Source organism: Herpailurus yagouaroundi, unplaced genomic scaffold (genome assembly GCF_014898765.1).
Source record: "Herpailurus yagouaroundi ecotype Mexico unplaced genomic scaffold, PumYag 387, whole genome shotgun sequence".
Classification (NCBI taxonomy): domain Eukaryota; kingdom Metazoa; phylum Chordata; class Mammalia; order Carnivora; family Felidae; genus Herpailurus; species Herpailurus yagouaroundi.
The window spans coordinates 1,621,870-1,643,564 of NW_024412604.1; the positions used below are offsets into that span (position 1 = coordinate 1,621,870).

The 21,695-nt window shown below is 50.5% G+C and overlaps 1 protein-coding gene across 2 annotated transcripts in view; it reads right to left on the minus strand.

Moving 5' to 3' along the window:
- Nucleotides 1–21,695, minus strand: part of MGLL (monoglyceride lipase) — a 104,336-nt gene that overhangs the window by 16,293 nt on the left and 66,348 nt on the right. For both annotated transcript variants that reach the window (XM_040463305.1, XM_040463306.1), the window contains exons 4-5: nucleotides 2,256–2,392; nucleotides 820–930 (exon numbers count right to left, since the gene is read on the minus strand). In XM_040463305.1, the coding sequence (XP_040319239.1) occupies nucleotides 820–930; nucleotides 2,256–2,392 (248 nt within the window). The remainder of the gene's footprint in view (nucleotides 1–819; nucleotides 931–2,255; nucleotides 2,393–21,695) is intronic.

Here is a 21,695-nt window from a genome sequence, read left to right on the forward strand (position 1 = left end):
GGAAGCCTCACCAATAACGTAAACAGTTGATTAACACATATCTTGTATGTTCTATGTATTACATGCTATATCCTTACAATAAAGTAAGCTAGAGAAATAATGTTGGTAAGAAAGTCGTAAGGAAGGTAAAATATATTAACAGTACAGTGCTATGTTTATCGAAAAAACATCTCTGTGTAAGTGGGCCCACGTGGTTCATTCCCGTTGTTCAAGGGTCACCTGTATTTGTCAGCTCACTTGCCTCGTCACAGTAGGTCAAAGCCCCAGAATCCAAGAACATATACCTGTGTACCACTGTGTAACAGTATGACCAGAAAAACAAAGTGATGGATGAAACAAAGCAATGAATCATTAGAGTCAGAGGGAAAGATGCTCTGGGCTGGAGCAGAGCCACAGTGGGTACACGTCTGTGTCCCAATTACAAATTGCCTGCAAATCCACTCACCATGCACTTTTGGTTGAAGTTGGTAAATATTCAGTGAAAATCAGCTTGAGCCTTGCACTTGACTTGTTAACAAAGGTTATTTGGCTGGATTCCTAACGCGTGTGTCCCCTTTTCTCTTTTTAACTCTCACCAGTAAAATATGCGCAAACAGGAACTCATTTTTCAAATTTTGTCTCTTGGAAAAAAACCACACCTGACTTTAGAAAATCCAGAACCCCAGTGGCAACAGCATTTGATATGTGTCCCCACCTTCACCCCGTAGCGCGTGACATCCAAGAACGGACTTCAGCCCTTCTCCCCAGACTCTAGCTAATCAGTGGACGCTCCAGGTCCCCAGAAGTGCAGGACTGGCACAGAACTGGAAATCCACTTACCTTGAAAGTTGTTGCAGACTCAGGACTGGCAAGAACCAAAGGCGAAATGAGGACCATGCCGGAGAAGAGGCCCGGTCTCTCTGCGGCCGTAAGGATGGTGATGGCACCTCCCTGCAAAGGAAAATGCATGGAGGCTGCTTTCACCAGCACACATGTCTCTAAGGAGCACCATCCTGAGCTACAGTCCTGGCCCGGAGCCCTGACGAGGTCTACCTTGGAATAGACACCATGGAATGTTGGATAAACTGGATCTGCAATTATTTTATTACACATGTTTTTTTCTCTGGGTTTTCCAAGAGCAAACATTTCAGAGAGATATAAATAAGGTTCCTGCTTGTGGGCTGCAAGTTAAATAACACATTCCTACTTCGTTTCAAGCCAAAAGCTGGCAGACCCCCAATTCAGCCACTCCGTCAGGCTTAATATGAGATCTGTGTTTTTGTGATCTGATTAGAAAAAGAGATCACGATACTTTTTTTTTTTTTTTCCCTCTCTTCCTGGTTCAGTAAAGGTCCCAGAAATTTAGATTAGGTTCCAAGAAAAATACTTAGTGAACACGAATGGTGCTGAAATCATGAGGTCTTGGTTGTTTGCTGATGCTGAGGGTAAGTGGAACCAAGAGCTGAAGTTGCAAATGCTTATAGAACCCAGGTAGGTAACAAATGTCGGAAGCAAGACGGGCTGTGATGAAGGGGCAGCATCCCTGCCCCAGGGTGAAAAGTCCCCCGCTCTACCCCACATCCAAATTGGATCAGTTCAGAGTTCTCTGCCAGCCAACGTGTCAGGTTGTGCCCTTGGGGCCACCAATTTGAGGACCACGGATTTAAAGATGACACTTGCTTGATTCTTAGAGGATTTTACACATTTGAAAGATTAAAAGGATTCTGGGTGACTTTTAAGGAACTGTCTCCCTGGGGAGACTATGTCCCTAGTTCCCATCTGTACTGTACAAGCTGGGGCAGGAACACGATGTCAGGGAGCTTCCCCTGTGCTTCTCACTGACCCAACGAGGCAGCCCCGTTCTGAGAAGTGGGTCTGTGGGGAGAAGGGCCCTTGGGGGGCCTCCCTGTGAAATGGCACTGAGGGGCCAACAGAGCTCGGAAGAAACATTGGTTTCCTGAGAGGTCCCACACCAGAGGTCCTCAGTGAGGACTGGCAGGCAGCCTCCTGGAGCCTTGGGCCCTGATGGGAAGGAAGGGGCCCCTGACAGCCCTGTCTGGGGCTGTCTCCAGGATTCTGCCCTGGTCCGTCCTAAGCACTAAATTTCCCGGGAACTCCAAGTACGGGGCACGCAGAGGCAGACGTGCCGGCAAGGCAGAGAGCACCCGGGGTGGGGAGGTGGGGCTGCCTCTTCTCCATCACTGGGTTATCACACCTCACACCCCAGGCTGGGGATCCAGCTTGACCTGGGCCGGGTCTTCCTGTGCTCTACTTACCATGGAGTGGCCCAGCAGGAACACAGGAAGCCCCGGGTAGTCTTTCTGCATGATATCCACGTGCTGTAGCACATCCCTGATGAAAACGTGGAAGTCAGACACTACCATCCTCTCCCCTTCGCTCTGTCCATGGCCAACTGGAAGGGAAAGGGAGACGAGAGAACCACAGTTACCGGGAGGCTGACAAAGCCCACTCTTTACTGAGGACCTGAATGGGTCACCCCCCGCCCCCGCCCCTTGAATCCTTTCTTTGCAACCGCTGTCCGACGTGGGAATCCTCTCCCCATTTTACAGCTTAGCAAGTTGAAGCACAGAATGGTTAAGGAACCTGCCCAAGATCACACGACCAGGAAGTGACGAGCCAGCGCACAAAGACTGCCCGTGCGGCCAGGACGCTTTCCTTGTTTCCAAGGAAGAAAGAAAAGGACAGGTGCACCAAGTCTCACCAGGCCCGATCTTCCACCAAGTGGCCGGGACTAAGATTGATGGGGCTCGGAATTTTCTGGGGTTTTCCCACTTTCTTAATCCTCACAGTTGTGTTTCAGTGTTAGCCTTTCACCAGGTAAAGTGTTGCATCCTGTCACCTCACTTTACAGCTTTCAGTGACGCTAACATGACAGATATGCGTTAGGATGAAATAGTCAGGTGCACTTGCCAGAAATCTCGACAAAACCGCAGGAAAACTAGGTCACAGTGCATTCCTCCTGTGTTTTATTATCTGCCACGTTTCTGGGCTGTTCGTTCCCCCTTGTTCTTTTCTTAGGGTCTCTCCACGTTTTCCCTCTCTGAAGGACATCAGTCGCTATAGAAACAGCTTGCTCGCTGCTGAGGCTTCCTTATTCAGGCTGAAAGCCACTGATGCAAGTATTTGAAAGTCACAAAAAAGAACAGGGGCCACACAGCCAGGGTATCTGCCCAAACCCTTCCTGCCACCTCTGCAAGGCACCTGTCACGGTAATAATGATGGCAGCACCCATTTCACAGATGGAAAGGGTAAGGACTTACTGCCATGAATCCCTGGCCCTGGTGTCCTGGCCCCACCGCCGGGGGCAGGCACGCGGGGTCGCTGCACACCAGCTCTGTCACCTGCTCGGTGGCACCCTCTACTCTCTTGCCCCTCTGAGGATTTTTTCTCCCTTCTTAAATTTATTTTTATTTTTTTATGGTGGTAAAATATACATTACACAAAATGTACCATCTTAACTTTTTTTTTAGCATACGGTTCACTGGTATTGAGTACATTCACAGTCTCGTGCTGCTATCACCACCGTCCAGCTCCAGAACGTCCCACACTCGTGGTTATGGGCTGAATTGTGTCCCTCCAAAATTCTGGTGTTGAACTCCTAAACCCCCGCAGCTCACCATGTGACTGTATTTGGAGGCAGGGCCTTCAAAGGGCGGATCTCATTAAAAGAGGCCATTACAGTGGGACTTAACCCTATCTGACCGGTGTCCTTGAAGGCAGAGGAGAATTGGACACGGGGACATCAAGAGCACGTGCACAGGGGAGAGACCATGTGAGAACACGGGGAGAAGACGGCCATGTGCGAGCCAAGGAGAGAGGCCTCAGAAGAAACCAGCCCTGCCCACATCTCAGTCTTGGGCTTCAGGCCTCCAGAGCTGTGAGAGAATAAATGTTTGCTGTTTAAGCCGGTTATTCTGGTGCTTTGTCATGGCAGCTGAGCTGACTGATACACCCATTGAACAACAATCCTCCATTCCCCTCCCCCACCCCCCACCCCCACCCCACGGTCCTTAGAATATAGTTCAGTAATGATATGGCCAGAGTCTTATTTTTCTTTTTTTTTTTCAAAATTTTTTTTTCAACGTTTTTTATTTATTTTTGGGACAGAGAGAGACAGAGCATGAACGGGCGAGGGGCAGAGAGAGAGGGAGACACAGAATCAGAAACAGGCTCCAGGCTCTGAGCCATCAGCCCAGAGCCCGACGCGGGGCTCGAACTCACGGACCGCGAGATCGTGACCTGGCTGAAGTCGGACGCTTAACCGACTGCGCCACCCAGGCGCCCCTTATTTTTCAAGTTCAAGTTATTCAAATGTGTCATAATTATTTTCTCTGTGTGCTTCTAATTTGATACACAATTAGATTCATTAATTTCAAAATAAATTCGATCCCAGCTCTAAGTTTCGCTTTTCAATTTAATTTTCTTTTCCGAATACATACGCATTGACCTGCTACAACAGTTAGAAATTTATAAAAAGATTCAGCCAGCCACGTCTTGCTTCTATGCCTATCTATTCGATCTTTCCCTCTTGTTCCCTGTGGTTCACCACTCTAGTCATTTTCTGGTTTTTCCTCGAAGCGTTTCTTTTTTGCAGAAATATGAAAATCGTCTCTCTTTTTTAAGATACGTTTTTTAAATGTTTTATTTATTTTTGAGAGAGTGCACAAGCAGGGGAGGGTCAGAGAGAGGACAGAGGATCTGAAGCAGGCTCTGCGCTGAGAGCAGCGAGTCTGAGGTGGGGTTTGAACTCACAAACCATGAGATCATGACCTGAGCTGAAGTCAGATGCTCAACTGACTGAGCCACCCAGGCGCCCTGCTCTTTTTTTTTTTTAAGTAGTGTTCACATCCAGCCTGGAGCCCAAGGTGGGGCTTGAACTTACAACCCTGAGATCAAGACCTAAGCTGAGATCAAAAGTCGGGTGCTCAACCGATTGAGTGACCTAGGCACCTTCTTTCTTTCTGTCTATCTATCTATCTATCTATCTATCTATCCATCTATCTTTCTATGCTTATTTTCCCTCCTTTCCTACATTAAAGGTAGCACGCCACATGTGACTCTACAACAACTAGGCCCCCCCCCCCCCCCCACTTTCCTCGATCGGCCAGAGATGGGAGAAGGCTGGTCTCTCTCAGTCTTGCCAACAAAGCGAGTCTGGATTTTTACCAGTAAGATAAGAGAGAAAGGGTAGATAGAACATCTCCTCAGGAACAAGTTGTATTTCTTTTGTGGTGAACTGAGAATTCATGTCTTTGCTTATTTTTTCTGTTAGGGTCTTACATTTCATCTTGGTACTTAAGAGCTTTCTATATGCTAGTTATTCATTCGTACTTTGATTTTGTTTATGCTGTGTGTGGCTGTGCAGAAGTTTAATTTTTTTGTTTTTATTATCTTTTAATTTTTTTAATGTTTATTTATTTTTGAGAGAGACAGAGCATGAATGGGGGAGGGTCACAGAGAGAGGGGGAGACACAGAATCCAAAGTGGGCTCCAGGCTCTGACCTGTCAGCACAGAGCCCCATGTGGGGCTCGAACTCCCCAACTGTGAGATCATGACCTGAGCCGAAGTTGGACGCTTAACCTGAGCCACCCAGGTGCCCCAGAAGAGTTTTATTTTTAAATAGTCAAACGATCAATCCTTTCTTTTCATGGCTTCTGAGTTTTGATTCTTGGCTGTAAAGGCTTTCTCCACCTCAGGGTTCTAAGGTAGGTCAGTCACATGTTGTAAGTTCTTTTACGGTTTCATTTCAGTCATATGTTGTGACTTTACGGTTTCATTTCTTTTTTTTGTGGTTGTACATAACATGAAATTTACATTAATCACTTTGAAGCGTTCGGTTCAGTGGCATTAACGATAACTCACAATGTCGTACAACTGCTCCCCTCTATCAAGCTCCAAAACGCAGATGCGTCTTAATTGTCTTAACAGAATTCAGGAAAAAGTCCTTCATGACCTCATGGTGAGCTCATTCTTGTCATACATGAAAGTTCCCTTTTCAGTTGAATCTAGTCTATTTCTGGATTTCTGTTCAGTTCCGCCGGCCTGCTTATTTGTGAGTTAGCCCCTATTATTAAACATGACAGTATCTGCCCATCCTTTCTACATATTAGGTGCAGGAGGCCCTGGTCACGCCCCAGGTTTGCCCTTGCTCATGTCTGTGGCTCCCGTGCTCTGGCTCTCCTCCTAATGAAGATGTCTCCTAGCCACACAGTCTCTGGTTCCAGGCTCTTTCCAGAGCTGCAGATCTGTCTTGCCATCCCCTGGTCCTAAAGATTCCTGATGGTCACATGGCCCCTACACTGCTTCTCAAACGGGCTCCCCTCCTGGGTTCCACATGGTGGTTCACAGCCCCATCATCTTTCTGAATCATTCAGGCCAAAACAGAGCTGTGGTCTTTGACTTTCATTCTATCCCTACATCCAGCTGGTCCCTGAATCCTTCCAGACTTCCAGATGCACAGCCTCCTGAACCAGTCTTCTTGTTTGCACAACCACATCCCTCGCAGGGGGTGAGACCCATGTTGCCTTTCACTGCCCACCCCCTCCTCAAGCTCTCCCGGCTCCAACCTGCTGGGCACTGCTCCGCCTTGTCTTCTGGGCACTGTTCTGATCTTGAAGTGGCCAGACTTTCCCCACTTTTCAGAACTCAGTCTGCACATTCCAGGCCAGCATTCGGGGCCTCCGCTAAAGGCTCCCACTCGTCCCTCTGCCTCCACAAAAAGCACATTCCAAGCCACACTGCCAACCACCTGCCCACTGTTCCTCAAAGCACATCCACTTCCTGCCTCGTGCCTCTCATGGAACAGCCCTTCTGCCACAGTGCCCTCCCTCCTGCACCAGGCCAGGAGCCAAGTCCTTCAAGACCAGACTCAAATCCTATCACTTCCATGATGTCTGCTGCAATCCCCTGGATGCAGGTGTGAGTTTTTCCCCTTCCGCACTCCCAAAGCACTTCCGGTCTCCATCAAACGTGGGTTGATGAGACTTTCCCCCCTTTCTCTCCTCCAGCATCCCCCCACCACGGACTGAGGGCCCCTGGAGCCAGGGCGACAAAAGCCCTGATTAGTGGCTGACCCCCCCCCCCACTGCACTCTGCTCTGGAGGATTCTAAGGCGAGTCTGGCTGGACTGGGCAGAAAAGAAGGCTGTGAGTAATTAGTGATGTCTGCCTGTCTGCCACAGACACGAAAGAGGAGATTCGGCAGGCATGGACCCCACATTCGCCAGGCTGTCCTCGTGAGCAAGGATCCTATTTTATTCATCTGCATATTCCCCAGGGCTCCATGCACAGACCCCACGGAAGGTAGGTGCTTGATTAATGCCTTTCACGTGAATTGTAGGCAGTATTTCCATAATGGCCACTCATCAAAGAGATTTAACCCCATGACTCCACTTACAGTTGATGTGATTCATTTCCCTTCCCGCCGAGTAGACTGAGCCAACTGAGCACTAGTCTGCATGGGCAATTCAAATTCTTCTTTCCCTTGTATCTTTTTTTAAATGTATTTATTTTTGAGAGAGTGAGAGAGAGCGAGCGAGCACAAGTGGGGGAGGGGCAGAGAGAGAGAGAGGGAGACACAGAATCCGAAGCAGGCTCCAGGCTCCGGGCTGTCAGCACAGAGCCCGACAAGGGGCTTGAACCCACGAACCGCGAGGTCATGACCTGAGCCAAAGCCAGTCGCTTAACCGACTGAGTCACCCAGGTGCCCCTCACTTTTTAAAGAACCCTGCACCACAGACCTTCATCCAACATATTTTTGTCTTGTTTGCCTGGTTTCCCTCCGTACTATGTTTTTTATTCTGTATTTTGACACTTAAGCCTCTGGTTACTGCTGGCCCTAGAGGGACTGTCCCTCCTAGGGCTAGCCAATTTCTAGAGATGGGAAAGAACTCGTCTGTGAGCTAGCCTTCCAGAGCCCACTCACCCCAGGACCCCTCCTCTTTGGCTCTCACACTCCAGGGTACTAACCCCCTGCCCTAATCACCCCAGGGCTAGGTACCAGATAACTAGGGACAGCCCTGAGCCCCAGAGCATGCTGAAATTATTCAAATCAGTCGATTCTATGCCTCTTCTCCCGCCTCACCTGTTCCCCCAGAAACCACAGTCAAGTTTCCTGCCCCCACTTTCCCCTCACTCTCTCTGCCTCCTGATGACACTGGTGCCTCTTTGGGTGACCCTGCCTGGTGCCATGTTTCCTGTTTGTAGGGATCTATGAATATAATAAATTCTTTTTTTGTTTATTTTCGAAAGAGAGAGAGAGAATATGTGGGAAATGGGCAGAGAGAGAGGGGGACAGAGGATCTGAAGCAGGCTCCATGCTGACAGCAGAGAGCCCGATGCAGGGCTCACATTTGCAAACCACAAGATCACGACCTGAACCGAAGTTGGACACTTAACCAACTGAGCCACTCAGGTGCCCTTGAATATAATAAATTGTTACTTCATGACCATCACCTTTGTGTCTGTGTGACTTACCACACCTGATTAAAACCAATCTTAGTTACCCTTAAAACTCTAGCCCTGTTTTTGATGAAAAGTAAACACTTAGCCATTCTTTGTTGAATGATTAAATAATCCCAGTCTCTCTTTGTCTCATACAAAATACTTCTATTTTCCATGCTATTACCTACCACGTGCAAAAAAAAAAAAAAAAAAAAAAATCCATGAGAAGGATCCAGAAAGCTGATCATCCTGTTAACGTTAGAATAGAAAGAAATGAACACCCCACTTCCCTTTTCTTAGGGGACCAGTTCTACTCAGTAGTCATTTTGTTATAGAAGAAAAGGTAACCCACAGCCTTAAAGAAGGGAAGAGAGTGTAGGTGTTGACAAAGCAGTAATAACAGCACCTGACATTCGCACGGCGGTTCATAATTTACAAAGCCCTGTCCCCAGAGTTTATTCCATCTGATCCTTGCGACTCTGCAAGTGAGGGATCCATCTCCCCATTTTCTAGCACCCTCATGCTCGGCCCACCAGCGCATTAGAGGCCGCCGAGGACTCGAGGACTCCAGCGTGGGGTCCAGGCTCCGAATCCAGTGCTGTGACTGTCACGGCTCCATGCAAAACCTGGGCAGGAAGCAGAAGGTTCGGAAGCTGATGGCATGAAAAGAAAAGCCCTTCCTGATAGGATAAAGGACCCGTTGTGAAAACACACAGCTGGCACCTTCCCTCCGAGCTGGTGCCTGGAGCTGCTCACACCTGAGGCAAGTCCTGGGAGTGGCTGATTGGCGGTGTCTCACGCGGGGTGGCTCACAGTCCCCAAGCGGCTGAGCTCTTTAGGCCTGCACACGTGCAAACACAGGGGTGCTGGGAGGCATCCTTTGAGAGCCTTCGCAAATATTTGAGAGCGGGGCACGGTGGGAACATCCAGGCTGGGCAGAGACCGATATCTAAATTGAACTGAACCATGAAAAACAGCAACAGACGTTCGCGGAACACCTCGTGTCTATGAGCAAACTGTGTTCACACGTGTTACCACGGGCAGACTCTGTAGGTGCCCCTGCGAGCTTTACAGACACGAAGGCACATTTCTGGGAGGTTCGGCAGCCTGCCTGGTACAGGGCTGCCTCGAGGACATGCCGTCTGAGCTGAGCTGGGAAGAACGGCCGGGTCCGGGAAGGGCAGGGTGAGCGCGCCCCCGCCCCGGGCACAGAGTGGACAAGGACCCCGGGTGAGAGGAAGGAAGTGTGCTGCCTTGGGGCGGGGGCCACAGTCTGGGTGCGGCATCTACTCAGAGAGAAGGGGCACCGAGGACAGTTTCACAAAGAAGAGTGACATGTGCATTTCTTAAAAATTGGCTTCACTTGATCCCTTTTGCCACAAGACCATCATGAAAAATGCTGTCCAAGGATTTGTCCACTGACTACATCCGTGTCCCCCTGGGTATAAGGGACCCCAATGCCGCCTTGGCTCTGGCTGCCAGGAGTTGGGAGGGAAAGATTCATCTCCAGGTGGAGGGAGGGAGTTGTCAGGGTGTGGAGCCGCCCCCAGGGCAGGGGGACTGAAGACACAGCGAGCCACAGACTTTCCCCAATAAAAGATACGTTGCCCTGACCTCCACCCACACGGAGGAGGGCAGCCTCCGGCTTAGAGGCCGGCTGGCAGCACCATCCGCTTTCCTTGCAGACCGGCAGACTGAGGCCCACAGACGCTGGGAAGGAAGTCCGCGTGAAGCCTCAGAGTGGCGGAGCTGGTAAGCCACACCGTACCTTTACCATCAAGGGAAGAGATACAGGTGTTACTTAAAATGGGGGCCTGTGGATACAGGTGTCAGCATCAGACCCGCGCTCTCCTGAGCCTCTGCCTTCTGAAAGGCGCATGTCACCGAGGCAACTCTAGAATGATAACACGGTTTCCACGAGATGTCACGGGCCCCAGCTCCCAACTTTGCCACCTTCTGTGTGGACGCAGCACCCTGGCATCTCTGGTGAGGGGTCTGTGGTAGAGCCCACGGCTTCGACTGCCCCAGCTCCCATCCCGTGTGAGGGTTTCTGCACAAGCAGAGAGCTCTCCGTGTTTCTCAACTCTGCCGCTCTGGAGGTGCCCCCCCACCCTCCAAGGTGGCTGCCTTCCCACAAGCCACACAGGTGGCCCCGCAGGATTTGCTCAGCCTGCCAGAAAAACCAGCTCTGGAAAGACAAACTAACAAGAAAAGAGCTCTGGTCTTGGCCTTGGCTCAATTCCCCATCACCCAGAGAGATCCAAGGCGATTAGCTATCTAGCAGGCCATTGCATTTATTCATATCAGCCCGGTGATTTCAACCGTTCCTGACTTTCCTGGGGAGTTTCCTCCCATGGGCAAGGCAGCCACGGGAGGGGTGTGGGGCTGACTCAGAGCCTAGGCTCCAGAGAGCTGGCTTTGGTGTTCCTGGGGACATCAGGCTGATAGGAGGACGGACCCTTGCTCCTACTGCAATTAGGGTATCGGCCCTGCATTCCTGGCCACCCCACAAGAGGTCAGCCATCACCAGGTGGGCGGGGCCCTTGCAGGATGTGTGGTTCAGACCAACAAGACAGATGGTCACTGTGGAGCCTCTGGTTTTGAGAACCTTGTGGCTGGACCAGCAGGAGCCAGATGTGGGAGTCACGGCTACTAAAACCCAGAGGGCGTGTTAGCTGTGGATGAGCTACCAGAGAGGAGCAGGCACAGTTAGGGGCAAGGAGAGGGCCCTCGTGAAACCCCTACTTCTTTTTTTTTTTTTTTTTAATTTTTTTTTCAACGTTTTTTATTTATTTTTGGGACAGAGAGAGACAGAGCATGAACGGGGGAGGGGCAGAGAGAGAGGGAGACACAGAATCGGAAACAGGCTCCAGGCTCCGAGCCATCAGCCCAGAGCCTGACACGGGGCTCGAACTCACGGACCGCGAGATCGTGACCTGGCTGAAGTTGGACGCTTAACCGACTGCGCCACCCAGGCGCCCCGAAACCCCTACTTCTAAGTCTAATGTAAGCACCAGCTCATATGCGCTACAGGAAAGGGAGAAACCGGTCCAATCACTTTGGAAAACATTTGGGCATCTTGTAGGGTGGAAATTTCATGCTTAACAACCCAACAGTCCTACCCTAGGCATAAATACACCCAAGAGAAATCTACGTGCGTGCCCCAGGAGACAGGAATAAGACTGTGCAGCAGCCTGTGGTCGTAGCCAGAGGATGGACATCTTGTAGCAAAGGGGACTACTCTACAGTCAAAGCAGTAAGTTAAAGCTTACACGCAGCCCCATGGTCAAAACTTAGCAACAAAATATAAAATGAAAAAGCAAGTCATGAAAGACTGGGGAAGTGTGCAGTTCAGCTATTTTACATAAAAGCTAAAAACAAAAAAACAAACAAAAAACCCAAGGAAAAGCCAACAATGTATCTTTTTAGAGTCTTATACCTAGGTGATAAAAGGGTAAAATAACAAAGCAAGGGAATGAGACACACATTGGAAGAGGATGGTTATGTCCGGTTTCTTGCCTGAGTGCAAAACTGGAAGACACATACCCATCTCATAAAGTTGTTGGGGGAATCAGTGAAATCGCACAGCATGCCCGGCATGTAACAGGTCTTCAGCACAGGCCAGCACAGACCCCTGTCCCCACATACGGTTTCAGAGGAGAAAATTCACAAACCAGCTCTCCAAAGAGATGAAGGACAGCTGGTCCGTGGATTTCTTAGAGATGAAGCACCAAACTACCTTTCAGCTCGACTTCCTGCAAACTAAAAATTCCCAGGTTTAACATATAACAGACCCTTTCTCCCCCTCTTCCAAAACATGAAGTTCAATCTGCCAAGTCCTCCACCCGATTCCAGAAATTCCCACGTGGGGCTCTTCAGTTGCTTGATAAAAACAAAGCGATGCTGCAACCCAAGTTCAGCTTCTATTGAAACTCGGCCAAGGGCTACTTTGAAAAAACAAAGGGCAATGCGCACAGTGAAGTGGGTTGCCTTAAAAGAAGCGCAGATTCATTTCTCCAGGACGTGAGATCATATATGTATACACGCAAACACACACACACACACACACACAAACACACACACATTTTTTAAGAGAGAGAGAGAGCGTGCTCATGCAAGCTCATGCAAGCAAGAGAGAGAGAGAGCGTGCTCATGGGCAGAGGGAGAAGGAGAGAGAGAGAGACGATCTCTAGCAAGCCCCGTGCTGTCACCGCAGAGCCCGACACGAGGCTCGAGCTCATGACGGTGGGATCATGACCTGAGCTGAAATCAAGAGTCGGATGCTCGACTGACTAAGCCCCCCAGGAGCCCCGTGATAACAACTCTAACCTGCAGGATCACCGTCTACGTAAAGACAAACAGGCAAAAGCCAGAGGCTGCCAGGCAGTAGAAGACTGGGGTTAAGGTGGAGGGCTGGAGTCAGCTCTGCCTCCCTGTGACCTGGGGCAGGTGACCTTGCCTCCAAAGGCTCGGCTTCCTCACCTCCAGGGAGAGGCACTCACAAAGCCCACTCCATGGGGCGCCATGAGGGCTAAGGGAGGGCATGAGTATAAGGTATGTGGCACGCAGGAAGTGCTCAATAAATGCTTACTGTCATTATTAGGCACCTCTGCATTCTTTGCACTGAAACATGTGTGGTGTTGTCAATTCCAGCACAGGATACAGTGAAATCAGCCACTCCTCTAAACTAGCATTAATTATGCACTAACATGTCAGCAAGGGAGACCAACGTCAGAAGTGCCCTTGGTTCCTAGAAGTTTGGAAATGATTTAGATCTTTCCTGTTGATTCCTCAAGCAGATGCAGGGGCAAGCCATACCCCAGGAAGCCTTGTTTCCTGAATCAAATCCCTACCTCCTAATGAGGGGTGGGAGTCCCGCGTGATAACGGTGAAGAGGTGGAGGCTGGGAGCCTGGAATCCGGCCGCAGGCTTTCCCCACCCACTCAGTCTTGTCAGGGTAATGGACAGGCAAAGGGAGGCCTTTGGCAGAAGCCATCTGCCAGGATCCTGGGGGTCCTGCTAGCTGGAGCCCCTGATCCCTGCTGGCCCTGCCTGTGAAGAGGTTAGAGACCGGCCCTCTGGCCCTCTCTGCCCACCTTTACCACCTGGGCACGCTGCTCATCTCCCAGCATGGAGGGATGGGCCATGGTCCTGCCGCTGCCAGCCCAGCACCCGGTGGAGTGAGTGTTCCCCAGCCATCCCGGCTGCAGGGCACCAAGGTCTTTGTGCCACCGGGCAGTGTGACTGCAGGATGGTGCTAGACCGGGCTGCACTGTCCCGTATGGTAGCCACCAGCCCCATGTCTGGGGAGAACCCAACAAGCATTGAGGTAGCCGTGGAGTATGGGGTTAGGTAGGACGACTCTGGGGTTAGACTTCCTCAGGTCAAATCTGGCTTCATTATAGTAAGGCATCATGCAGTGTGTTCAACTTCCTTCAGCTACAAGGCAGGGGGCAATAATTACCCTACCCGACTTGGATTGTTGGTAAGATTGACTGAGATAATCTGCACAGAGTCCTCAGGTCAGTGCTGGGCATAGAGGAAGTGATCACTAAGTATTAGCTGCAGAAATAAGAAACAAAACAAACAAACAAAAAACAACCCACTCCTGTCCTCGCCGACCAGAAATGACTATCAGTAAAGTTTGGTCTTGGGGCGCCTGGGTGGCTCAGTCGGTTGAGCGTCTGACTTCGGCTCAGGTCATGATCTCACGGTTTGTGAGTTCGAGGCCCGTGTCGGGCTCTGTGCTAACAGCTCAGAGCCTGGAGCCTGCTTCAGATTCTGTGTCTCCCTCTCTCTCTGCCCCTCCCATGCTCATCCTCTGTCTCTCTCTCTCTCTCAATAATAAATACACATTAAAAAAAAAAAAAGTTTGTTCTCAATTCAATGGCTTGCCAGCATGAACTGTGTGAATTGACCTGGGAAGACCTCTAAGACACGTCATTGGAAGAAAAACGTCAAACTGTGGAATGATACCTAAATGGCTCTTTTTAACAACCCACAGACTCATGCTCCTCCCTATGGCCAGCCGCCCCTCGAGTGCCCTTGGTCAGGCCTGAGCCTCCTGCTGGGACACCCAGGATGCGTGCCTTACGAAGGGCAGAAGGTTTAGGTGGAGGCGGCCACAGCTGTACCTTTTGGCAAGAACAGCCAGGGAGCGTAATGTGACTCCTTGTTCGGTCAACCCCCACTGTTCCCACATCCGGTCCCAAAGGGCATGTGCTGGGGCGTGGGGTGGGGAGGAGGTCACTCCTGCTAACGGACAGGCCTTCTCTAAAAGGGCTGCTGCAGGAAGACAGAAAAGCAACCAAATAAATGTTGCCTAAATGCCTGCTGTATGCCTGGTCTTGGCGAGGCACTGGGAGCCTAGAGTTGATTCGTAATTTGATACATACTATATCAATAGCCCCCTACCCACTGTTACATAATTTGGGGTTTGTTGTTGTTGTTGTTGTTTGTCTTATTTTAGGGAGAGAGAGAGAGAGAGAGAGAGAGAGAGAGAGAGAGAAAAGAGACAGAATGAATCTTAAGCAGGCTCCACATTCAGTGTGGAGCCCGATGTGGGGCACCATTCCAAGACCCTGGGATCATGACCCGTGCTGAAATCGAGAGCTGGACACTCAACTGGCTGACCCACCCAGGAGCCCCTGTTACATAATTTGTACTTGTGATGTCTACTGACTGCATGATTTCCCATCGGGGGGATAAAATCAAGACTCACTTAACTATTCTCAAGGGTGAGGCACCGAGATTGCCCTCAATCTTTGCTGTTATAAATAACAATGAGATGAACATCTTTTTACAGACATTTATAGAATTGTTAGGACTGACTTGGCAAAATGGGAGTTCTAGATCAAAAGATAGGACTATTTTGGGGAGTCTCCATCCATAGAACCAAAAATGCTTCTCAAATGGACAATTTTGTTGCCAGCAAAGTGTGGAAATCTGAGCTTTCTCACATGCTTGTGTGCACAGGGAGCCGGGCCTTTGTTTGTTATGGGGGAGGTGGAAAACCCACTTGGTTTCCAGGCAAGAACCCTGTGGAAATATCCTTTTGGTCTGAAGAACACATAGCTCAAGTCACATGTATATTTTTTTCTCCTCCACCTTTGGTAGGGAGCACAGAACCTACATCTGACCCAAACAAGGGTTCATAAAGTAACCCAGGCACTGGGTTAACTCACGTGGACTCCGGTGCAGGTGGTATCTGTGTGACCGCACGGGCCATACCCAATGCACCCAAAAGTGAGGTGACTGAGAACCAGCTCAGAGGCTGCCTATGTCATCAAGCCATAGTCTTCCTGTTCCAGCAACTTTCTCAAGATGGTGCTGCACCGTCTGATTCCAGTGTTTAACCTCAGTGCTTTACTGGGATGAGAATGCCCACGTCCCCAAATTGCCTTCCGGCTCTAGAGATCACGGTTTCAAGGCCTGTTTTCCAAGGAAGGTCTCGTTTGCTTTCCGTGCTCCTGTGACATCCAATAAGCAGAAACCCCATTAGCAGCGGCATATTGCATGAGTGTAAGAGCTTCAGACCAAAGACAAGTTAAAAGTAAACTTGCATCCTTAAGCTAGCAGCCAAATGGCCATTTGCTGCCATCAAGAAAACGAGTTCGGTCATCAGCCTATGCAACCCCACTTGTGCTAAAAACGTCCTCGTCAGATTCCGAGAGCAGGGAGCAGGGACGAAGGGGGACTCAGAGTCACGGGGCCAAGGGGCTACAGAGGCGATATGATCCAGGCCAGACGGGGGCTGTGTGCCACCAGGGCAAGGACAGCGTGTGACCAGGGGCGTTCTGCCTCTGTCTTCTGCTCTCTTTTTACGAACCGTGCATATGGCAAAAAGTCCGAGATCACAGCTTGTTGGCCTGAAAAACAGTTTGTTTCCCTCAACAAAAGCCATTTCCTCCTCTTGTGTTTGCTGATGGTCCAGGCTTCCTTCCACGGACCCTTGGAACAGCATGTTTTTGTCTCCCCAGCTACAACCACACAGAGTTACCTTCCACTAAAGGAAACCGCCCTCCGCTGTAGCTCTCTGCAGCATCCACATACAAGCTCAACTTTATGAAGGACATAAAGACAGACATTAATTTCTTTACTAATTGACGACAGCTTGAAAAAGGTATAAAGATGCCAGAATTCAGCATATGGGCTACGGAAACACATTTTGGCTCAGTTTTTTTTTTTTTTTTTTTTTTTTTTTAGCTGTTGCAACACGCTTTATAATGTAACCAGCTAGGAGGCTGTTAACGGTGCGGCATTTTAGAAATAATGCGTTTTTGGGATTTCGTGTTTAGAGGGTTTATTTGAAAACATCCTACTCTCTACTGTATAAATAAGAGAAAACAGCATGACAAAAAGTGTCATAACTAAGGTTCTTGGCATCTAACAAGAGGATCTTCTGCATCAGGCTGGAGGATGAGGACTCAGTTTCAGAGAACTGAGGGAGGCTGGCTCCCACCATGGGACTAGCAATCACCTCCCACGTGTCATGCCTGTGGGGACCATTCTCCTGTTCGTTTTCCGTCTCACCAACAGATTCTGGGTTAGCCAGAATCTTCCAGAAATACCAGACCTTTCACCCACATAGTTCTGACCAAAGTTGAATATACAGAAAGTTTATAAACAGGCAACAGCTGTGGGGTGGGGTGAGGCGCTCACTCCCAGAAACTTCCAGGATGTGATGAGATCAAGGACTAAAAAGCCCGTGAAAAAAAAAAATAACAGGACGCTCTGGAAATTCCAAACAACGCTTGAGGCAAATTACAGCATGAGAGCAGCAATCCCAAGGGTTTGAAGCTTCAGAAAACGTTAAGTATATTTTTAAAAGCCTTCATACATTTAGAAGCAAAGGAAAAATGTCACAGGGACAGGCAACAAACAATGTGCCAAATCAGGCAAATCCCTGACCTGACCCGGCTTTCACAGAACACATTGTTTTAAAACTATTTTCCCCATGTCCTTCAGATCGTCCTCATTTTTGTTGGAAAATAGATTAAAGAGACTCTGTTTCGACTTAGGTATTTGACCGCACACAGTAAACCCACTGACTGACAGACAGTCAGTCTGGAAGACAATAGGAAGGATCTGGGTTCATGTCCTGACCGCTGCTTTATAGCTGTGCGAGCTTGGGCCAACCAAGCTGCTGTGATCCTGGTTTCCTGTCCCTTATGACTGCCCCCAGGGATGGTGGCTGGCAGGTGGCTGAAGGTTACACAAGAGAGCAGGTGAAGGCGGCTGTCGGCAGCAGTGTCTGTCCAGCCTCCCCAGCACGGCCTTCCTCCCTCGCCTGAACGGGGCTGTGGGTGGCCCGGGGGGGGGGGGGCGCTGTGCCCAGAGCAAGCTCCCCTCAGAGACAGTTGTCACAAGCCCTCCCTATGAGCGGGGGCAGATGAGCCACGGTGGATGAATGGAGAAGGCCAACTGGGGCACTAATGTCTTATGGGACCCGCTGTGAGTCTGCCTGTTCTTGCCCACCATGCTAACAAAAGTGCATCGGCTTGAGGCCAACGCGAAGAACAGGGTTCCAATAGAATGGGACACCTGGCGGGGGCCAGGAGCTTGGGAGAGACGTGGCCCACACGGGAACAGGTGGAAATGGCAGCAGGGCTGAGGGGAGCAGGAGAGACCCAGCTCCTGGGGTTGCTCAGATGACCCAGCGTCCGGCTAAAGTGGGAAAGTCTTCCAGGCTCTGCTTCAGGGGAAAAAAAAGCGAAACAAAAGTACATGCAGCCTCTGCCACCGAGGTTTCTCATTTGGGGGTCCCACACATCACTGTTGCTACGTTTGTCCCAGTCCGTCCAAGCTGCTCACCATCCCTGAGCAGATGGCAGTCACCCTTCTTCCGAGAGCGAAACTCTCCCCTGTCTTGGCTCGCAGGTCCTGTGTCCCCCACCTCGCCGGCCCAGAGGGTCTCTCGTCACCGCTCCCCAACCCCTCACTGCGTGTGGGGCTCCGCTCATCTTGTCTCTCCCCTGGAAGGCCCCCAACTTCTCCCTGTGTGCCTGGCCTCCCCAGTCCCAGTGTCCCTGCTCTGTAGTGTAACGTGCTCCACACCATAGAACCACACCCCCCAAAGACGGTGTGCTCCTAGGGGGCAGGATGACTTATCTTTGTGTCTCCAGCATCCAGAAAGTGCCAGCCCCACAGAGGATGCTCAGGAATAAGAGAGCTAGTGAGAACCCAAGGTTGTGGTTTACGGGGTCACAAATGAGAGGTTCACTGCAGGGAACTGACTGCAGGGTCTCAAGTCCAGCCCAGCCCCAAATGGGGACAGTCACAGTGTCTTCCATCAGGTGGCTGTCCAAAGACTTATGAAACATACTCCCAGGCTCCCTGGGGACCTCGGCTTCCACCAAGACACCTATCCAGTTTCTCAACGATGGTCTCAAAGGAAACACTCAGACCCAGTGATGGGTCTGACTCTGTGATGAGTCCACACCCAAGGTCCCTGGCACTGGCTCACAGACTCCTGAGGCTGCACAAGTGACTCAGACATGTCACAGAAAGGGGGGGCCTGCCCCACAGGAGCAGGACTTCATGAGGGAAGGGGCCCCAAAGATGTCACACAGAGTAAAGCGTAATTAGCAAGGAGATTCAGAAGTATTCTCCAAAACGCCAAGTGTTAAAAGTAATTATAAGCAAAGATTAAATAACTTGTGACCGCACTGTGGATCTCACTGGTATGGTGCACGGAGGGCAATTTTAGTTTCTTCCATAAAAGCATGCCTGCCCTCTGTGGCCTCGGATTTCTTCCCCCTCTTCACCATGAAGAGGCATCTGGCCTCCAAAGGAACATCCGAGTTCAATCTGAGTTCTTCTGAGTTCAGGGTTGTACACAATCTGTTGACACTGCTCCTTCTCGTATAACTGCCGGGAGAAAGCCCGAAGTTCTGGCCACGGCCCCGAGACCTGCCCACAACTCACCTGGCTCACTGCCATCACGGCGCTGGGGGCTCAGCTGTGGCCCCCACAAGTTCATATGCTGAGGTCCCAAACCCCAGCACCTCAGAATGTGACTGTGTTTGGAGACAGGGCCTTTTAAGAGGTGATCAAGCTAAAATGAGGTCACGGGGGGCACGCCCTCTCCAACCTGACCAGTGTCCTTACGACAGGAGACGGGGACACAGAGACGCACGAGGGACAACCACGTGAGGACGCAGGGAGAAGACAGCTATCTGCACGCCAAGAAGCAAGGCCTCAGGGGAAACCAATCCTGCCGGCCTTGGACATCAGCCCCTAGAACTACATAGAAGTAAACGTGTGCTGTTTAAGCCCCCCGCCCGGGGAACTTGTTCCAGGAGCCCGGCCAGAGCCAGCTCACATGCATGGCATCCTCTCCATCGGGCTGCGACAACCACAAATGGTCTGCCTTCCCTCCACACGGCTCCATCACGGGCTCTGTCCTCGTGCAAACAGAACTCTCTTTGCTCAGAATGCCACCTTCGCCTGCCCACCTCACAAGCTCATCCTCAACCATCCACACCCCCTGCAGACATGACCGCCCGCGTGCTGGGCCCCCTGCCGCAGGGGGCTGCTCCCTCCTCTGTGTGTCAGAGGCCACGATCATGCGTGCAGCCCACGAACGGCCCTTTGTCGAGAGGCCTGTAATCTGGTGCAAAGTCTGAGCTCCCGACACTGGGATTCTGACCGTTCTCACACTGAACAGGACCAGAGTAAAAGTTTCAGAGAGCTTTCCTGCTATAATCCCTTCCAGATGTATGCATTCAGGTAATGTCCATTTTAAAAGGAAGATAGCACGATGGCCTGCTCTATTTCCTACTTCCCAACCCACCTGCATGACAAATTCCATTCATCTTTTATTCAGCTAGATGTTTCCTGAGCGCTTGTTATGTGAGGGTGGGCAGGGGGTGCGATCAGCCAAGAGCCCCCTCCCCACCCCAGACAGGCCTGTTGTCATTGTGCTGGAATCAGACAAGAAACACAGAGACTGCAGAGCAGGTCTGCTGGTGGGACAGAGCAGAGCAAGGGGCAGGCGGGCAGTGCACAGATGCGTGTGTGGATGTGGGGGTGACAATTTCAGAGCCTCACGAGAAGGTGATCTTTCAGTAAAGGTGAGAAGGAGGTGACAGAGGAAGCCACTCAGACGGCTAGGGATGCATGTTCCCATTTCCCACGGCGGAGGCGGGGGGTGCGTGGGCAGGGAGCACAGGGAGGCCAGGGATCTGGAGACGGGGGTGGGGGTTTGGGGATAGGGAGGGGAGAGTCCCTGGAAGAGATTTCCAAGGGGCAAGGGTGGGGTGGGGGCAGAGGCTCCCTGCTGAAGAGCCTCCTCTTGTGTCTAGTTTGCTTCCTGGTGAAATTCAGGGCCCTTTTCCTTCAGGGTTTGCTGTAGAGACAGAACTCAGAGTCCCCATTGTACACCCAGCCCAGGGGGTGGCCCTGAGCCTCCTCACTGATGCAAGCAAGGAGACAGTCTCCATATCTGCTCCTGCCAAGCTTCAATGTGCCTCACCCCCCTTTGTCAACGTCAGAAGTGACATACAAAAAAGTAGAGGGAAGTGTAAACCCAAGGGAGTGAGACCCACAGCCCACGGTGAGGGAAACAGAGAATGGCCCAAACAGCAGGGGGGGGGGGAGGCAGGACCCCCAGGGACTCAAGGAGACATCAGCTTGTTCTGTTGACCAAACCACTGGCCTCAGTCATTTACACACACATACACACGCGTGTGTGCACGCACACTCCCATAAACACGCGCATATAGCTGAAAGGATATACCATAAAACGGGGTACTGGTTGCTTCTAGGTAGTCTGATTGAGGTCATTTTAATTTTTTTTCTTTTTTAAATATTTTCCAAAATTGGTACAATGAACTAGCATTTTGTCATCTGGGGAAAAAAAATAAAGGCTGATTTTTTTTTTTTTTTTTTGAGTCACACTTGTACCTGTGCACAGACACATAAAGCATGGAAATGAAATCACCCAGCTCTGCAATCAGCCCCCCATCCTATCTGCTCTTGAGAAATGACTTTAACTGGAGTTAGGGCGTCCATGCATTAAACCAACGCACAGGGACTTGGCCAGGTGGGGAGGATGTGAGAATTAACGAGAGGAGGCAGGGTGAGGTACCAGCGGCAATCAATATGAAGACTCCTTTAATACCACGCTGATGCTTCTACTGGCTTGGATCAGAGCCATCAAGACAATCCCTCAGCCTCCAGCGAGACACCCTCCGGCAAGGCTCTTACCAGAAATAGGTCCAGGAAATGCTTTCCCTTCTATTCTGCCATCT